The sequence below is a fragment of the Eptatretus burgeri genome, chromosome 4 (assembly GCF_056783735.1).
Source record: "Eptatretus burgeri isolate ZD-2024b chromosome 4, Ebu_testis_v1, whole genome shotgun sequence".
NCBI classification, from domain to species: Eukaryota; Metazoa; Chordata; class Myxini; order Myxiniformes; family Myxinidae; genus Eptatretus; species Eptatretus burgeri.
In genome coordinates this window covers 47,137,923-47,142,922 of record NC_140964.1, presented here as the reverse complement: position 1 = coordinate 47,142,922, position 5,000 = coordinate 47,137,923, and the positions used below count along the sequence as shown (strand labels likewise).

Sequence of the window (5,000 nt, the reverse complement as noted above, 5' to 3'; positions counted from 1 at the left end):
CCTTCCCCTTCCCTCCGCATGAAATGGGCACCTGTGCCACTAAATAAGGAAACACGTCCAGTGTAGAACACATGAAAAAGATGAATTTCAAACTTGCTTTTCACAAAATGAAGACACCTTCTTTAGTCAATACTTTTGGGTTTGTAATTGCGTTACAAATGGTTTGCGCATCGAGTTACCAAAATCATTACAATCAGTGCTGCGACTCCACACTTGAACGTGATGGCACACATTGTTTGCAGGATGATCAGATAACTCAACTCCACTGTGCTCATGTCTGAAGAAATCTAGTCTGGGTCTTGTTAATAGAAAACTGGTCTTGCTCGTTAAAGGCAGGCTCGTGTCGTGCTGCCAGGTGGACAGGTAGAACAATGGACTGAATCGACAGAACGATGATGGAAGTATGCTAACTGCTGTGGGAAGCAAGAAGGAACTGACGTTTCAGGTGTTCACCCTTCATCGGAGATAAAGAGCAGCTCTTTTGCGATGCACCATCATCCTAGTGCCACGCATGCAGGATGTTCCATCATGCAGCAATTCGTTCATCGAAGGGGATATTTAGCCGGCTGTCACTCCTGCGAATGGTTAAGGACTCCGTGACATCTTTTGAAGAGTACAGGTAATGTTGTGCCGGTCCGCTGGCCAAATGCTGAATGTCTGGTCTGAATTCATCAGCATAGCCCAGCCACATCTCAATAATGATGCAACTTACAGTCTGAATTTGTCACTGAATTGTGGTCAAATATGCATTCACTGGATAGGTAGAAACAATCTATCTGTTATGAATACAAAGGAGGTTGGTGGAGGAAGTTTGATGAAGGGGTTGGGGGTGGGCTGCGTCCAAGGAAGTTATTTTGAGAAAATGAAAAGAATGGAGCATCGGGGTAGGTGAAGGCGGGTAGGTATATGATCAAAAAAGGAATTACAAGGACATGTCAGTTGAGTAAATGAAGTTCATTAACCACTCAAAACTTGCCACATACATGACTGCGAAACAAAATGTCCTGACATTGTTATGATGTAAAAGTACCTGCAGCTGTTTTCATTGAATAATGATTCCAAAACAATCCAACGTTTGTCACGTATGTAAAATTAATACATTTGACTCTTAAATATTAATTCTAGGGAGCCACACGACGGCAGAAGTTCATGGAAGGTCAGCCTTAAGACATTTTAATGATATTTATCTGCTACCCTTGTCTAAAAGCTTTGAGTCAGATGTGAATTATTAATGGTAATGGATGATAACTCTGCATAGGCTAATGTGTTAGTGTTGGCTAGGATGCATGCACATGCCTTGGGCAAGTAAACCAGACAATGTCTGAGTTGAAAACCATTACAATATTGGCTGTTGGCTGCACATGAGACTAGAGCTTGCTGTGCAAGCCAGCCGGACTTTCCACACAAGCATGAAGCATCGATGAAGAAGAAGTATTTTGTCTCATCGTACCTGTGTTGTGCATAGTCCACAAATTTCTGAATGACATTCTTTGTTAGGTACGTTGGCTGGGCCTACATGACGTCGGAATACTTGTCTAATTTGTGAAGTATGGTATTTGTAGTCCGAGTCGGCAGACAAGTTAAAGGACGGATTTAAATTTCTCAAAAGAAAGCCGATAAGAAAACGTCAACCGTCGTGGGAAGTGATGTCCGCCTGACGTGTCAAGCAGATCAGCCCTTCGATCTCTTTTGCTCTGATGAAGGGCTGGCGCTCGAAACGTCAGCCGCACCTCGCTTGCCATGGCGAGCGACATACTGTTAACGGGTTTCAATTGGCAGAATCCGATAGGACATCGTTAGTATCACAAGATTGCTGATGGGATTAAACAATTAACTTTTTTTCATAGCACGACTGCACTGTGCTCCACCAGAATGGTAGTTCATAGTCAAACACGACTACATTGTGTGTAGATCCCCACACCACCACCGAGTTACTAATGGCACCCCGAATCGGGACTTAAATCATGCAATGCCGGGAGGAATGGAGCAACTGCCATTTCAGGATGCACAAAGGCTGGCTGGTAATTTCTCACGAGTTGACCGTGTTTAGCTCATCCACCAGAATAAACGAAAGCTTTGTTGTGCAGCATTTCAAACTGCTGTGACCAGCGGAACTTATGAACGATGGAGCTGTTCCAGCTCTCAAAGTGCATTTTTTAAGCCAAAGGGCATTCTCCACAGGGTGAGCAGTCGTACATACAGCAGCACTTTGTCGTTGGCATATTGATGAAGACATCCATCTACCAAGACGATTACGCATGAAATTTAAAGAATTGTGGAGAGCGAAATGAAAATGGCATGGCATGTGCACTTTTTCAATAGGGCTCCGCCATTTTGAATTTCCCCTTTTGAGAGTTTTCATTTCGAGCCAGTGATCTTGTCAGCGCAGAGAGCGGAGCCAACAGCACTCGTGCGACTCTGTTCCGTGCCAAATAGCATGGGAAGGACAGTACAGTTGCCTGTCCCTCCAGCCCACTGGTCTTGTCAGGCAATCGGCAAAGGGGCTGTCATGCTGTCATGGCTGAGGCATTAAAGTTCCCTGCAAGAGGCGAGCGGCCGTTGCAAGCAGAGCTCTCTCCTGCCACCCTTTGTTTCCACGGAGGTCTCGGCCACAAACAGCACAATTCTCTGCTGCTGGAATCGCTCAACCCGGAGAGCACGGGGAAAGGCGTGTTGAGTGATCGAGTGAGAAGAATGTGTGATGGAGATGGGCACACACCGAGATGAAAGAAAAGAAAAACTCAAAACAGAGCGAGGCAAGTCACACTCACATGGAGAGATCTCGAGGGAGCAGTAACACAAACCACTTTGGAAAATAATAATAAAAAAAATTGCTGTGTTTTGAAAATGCTCACATTACCACGAAGCCGAGGACGACTGTTTCAGGCTCAAGTGATCACTCACAAAAGAAAATATCTCAAAGAAGATAAATTATTTAATGAAACCAAATTCTCGATGCAGTTAAATTCATATTCAGATTTAGATCTGTGGAGCTCAATGAAGGCCTTTTTGACAATAAGGTCTACAATAGGTACTCCAAGCACAAGAAGCAGAGGGAGAGGAGAGAGATGAGAGAGGAAGAGATGGAGGAGAGGGAGAGATGAGGAGAGGGAGATAAGAGAGGGGAGATCAAAAGTGGAGAAGGAGTTGGGGGGAGGGGGGAGAGTTGGGGGAGAGATGGATGAGGGACAGAGATAAAGAGAAAAACCGAATGAGAAACAGAAAAGGGCAGAGAGAAGGAGAGAGATTGGCTGGGGAGGTGTGTTGAGAGAGGGAGGGGGGGAGAGAAAGAGCGAGCGAGAGGAAGAAGAGAGCGAGTGAGAGGAAGAAGAGAGAGAGGGGGGAAGAAGAGAGAGAGAGAGACGAAGAAGAGAGAGACGAAGAGAGAGAGAGAGAGAGAGAGAGAGAGAGAGAGAGAGAGAGAGAGAGAGAGAGAGAGAGAGAGAGAGAGAGAGAGAGAGAGAGAGAGAGAGAGAAGGAGAGAGAGAGGAGAAGGAGAGAGAGAGAGAGAGAGAGAGAGAGAGAGAGAGAGAGAGAGAGAGAGAGAGAGAGAGAGAGAGAGAGAGAGAGAGGAACAAGAGAGAGAGAGAGAGAGAGAGAGAGAGAGAGAGAGAGAGAGAGAGAGAGAGAGAGAGAGAGAGAGAGGAACAAGAGAGAGAGAGAGAGAGAGAGAGAGAGAGAGAGAGAGAGAGAGAGAGAGAGAGAGAGAGAGAGAGAGAGAGAGAGAGAGAGAGAGAGAGAGAGAGAGAGAGAGAGAGAGAGAGAGAGAGAGAGAGAGAGAGAGAGAGAGAGAGAGAGAGAGGAACAAGAGAGAGAGAGAGAGAACAAGAGAGAGAGAGAGAGGAACAAGAGAGAGAGAGAGAGAGAGAGAGAGAGAGAGAGAGAGAGAGAGAGAGAGAGAGAGAGAGAGAGAGAGAGAGAGAGGAACAAGAGAGAGAGAGAGAGAGAGAGAGAGAGAGAGAGAGAGAGAGAGAGAGAGAGAGAGAGAGAGAGAGAGAGAGAGAGAGAGAGAGAGAGAGAGAGAGAGAGAGAGAGAGAGAGAGAGAGAGAGAGAGAGAGAGAGAGAGAGAGAGAGAGAGAGAGAGAGAGAGAGAGAGAGAGAGAGAGGAACAAGAGAGAGAGAGAGAGAGAGAGAGAGAGAGAGAGAGAGAGAGAGAGAGAGAGAGGAACAAGAGAGAGAGAGAGAGAGAGAGAGAGAGAGAGAGAGAGAGAGAGAGAGAGAGAGAGAGAGAGAGGAACAGAGAGAGAGAGAGAGGAACAAGAGAGAGAGAGAGAGAGAGAGAGAGAGAGAGAGAGAGAGAGAGAGAGAGAGAGAGAGAGAGAGAACAAGAGAGAGAGAGAGAGAGAGAGAGAGAGAGAGAGAGAGAGAGAGAGAGAGAGAGAGAGAGAGAGAGAGAGAGAGAGAGAGAGAGAGAGAGAGAGAGAGAGAGAGAGAGAGAGAGAGAGAGAGAGAGAGAGAGAGAGAGAGAGAGGAACAAGAGAGAGAGAGAGAGAGAGAGAGAGAGAGAGAGGAACAAGAGAGAGAGAGAGAAAGAGAGAGAGAAAGAAGAGACAGAGAGAGAGAGAGAGAGAGAGAGAGAGGAACAAGAGAGAGAGAGAGAGAGAGAGAGAGAGAGAGAGAGAGAGAGAGAGAGAGAGAGAGAGAGAGAGAGAGAGAGAGGAACAAGAGAGAGAGAGAGAGGAACAAGAGAGAGAGAGAGGAACAAGAGAGAGAGAGGAACAAGAGAGAGAGAGAGAGAGAGAGAGAGAGAGAGAGAGAGAGAGAGAGAGAGAGGAACAAGAGAGAGAGAGAGAGAGAGAGAGAGAGAGAGAGAGAGAGAGAGAGAGAGAGAGAGAGAGAGAGAGAGAGAGAGAGGAACAAGAGAGGGAGAGAGAGGAACAAGAGAGGGGGAGAGAGAGAGAGAGAGAGAGGAGAGAGAGAGAGAGAGAGAGAGAGAGAGAGAGAGAGAGAGAGAGAGAGAGAGAGAGAGAGAGAGAGAGAGAGAGAGAGAGAGAGAGAG

The 5,000-nt window shown here is 46.6% G+C and overlaps 2 protein-coding genes across 4 annotated transcripts in view; one reads left to right on the top strand and one right to left on the bottom strand.

Annotated features, from left to right (window-relative positions):
• The window catches only part of LOC147027969 (RNA-binding motif, single-stranded-interacting protein 3-like), an 870,038-nt gene that overhangs the window by 425,392 nt on the left and 439,646 nt on the right, over positions 1-5,000 (bottom strand). The window lies entirely within an intron of this gene.
• LOC147027975 (uncharacterized) overlaps positions 1-5,000 on the top strand; it is a gene marked incomplete at its 3' end in the record, with an annotated part of 25,192 nt that overhangs the window by 11,721 nt on the left and 8,471 nt on the right. The window contains exon 2 of the mRNA XM_085880246.1: positions 2,489-2,685. Within this exon, the coding sequence (XP_085736372.1) occupies positions 2,489-2,685 (197 nt within the window). The remainder of the gene's footprint in view (positions 1-2,488; positions 2,686-5,000) is intronic.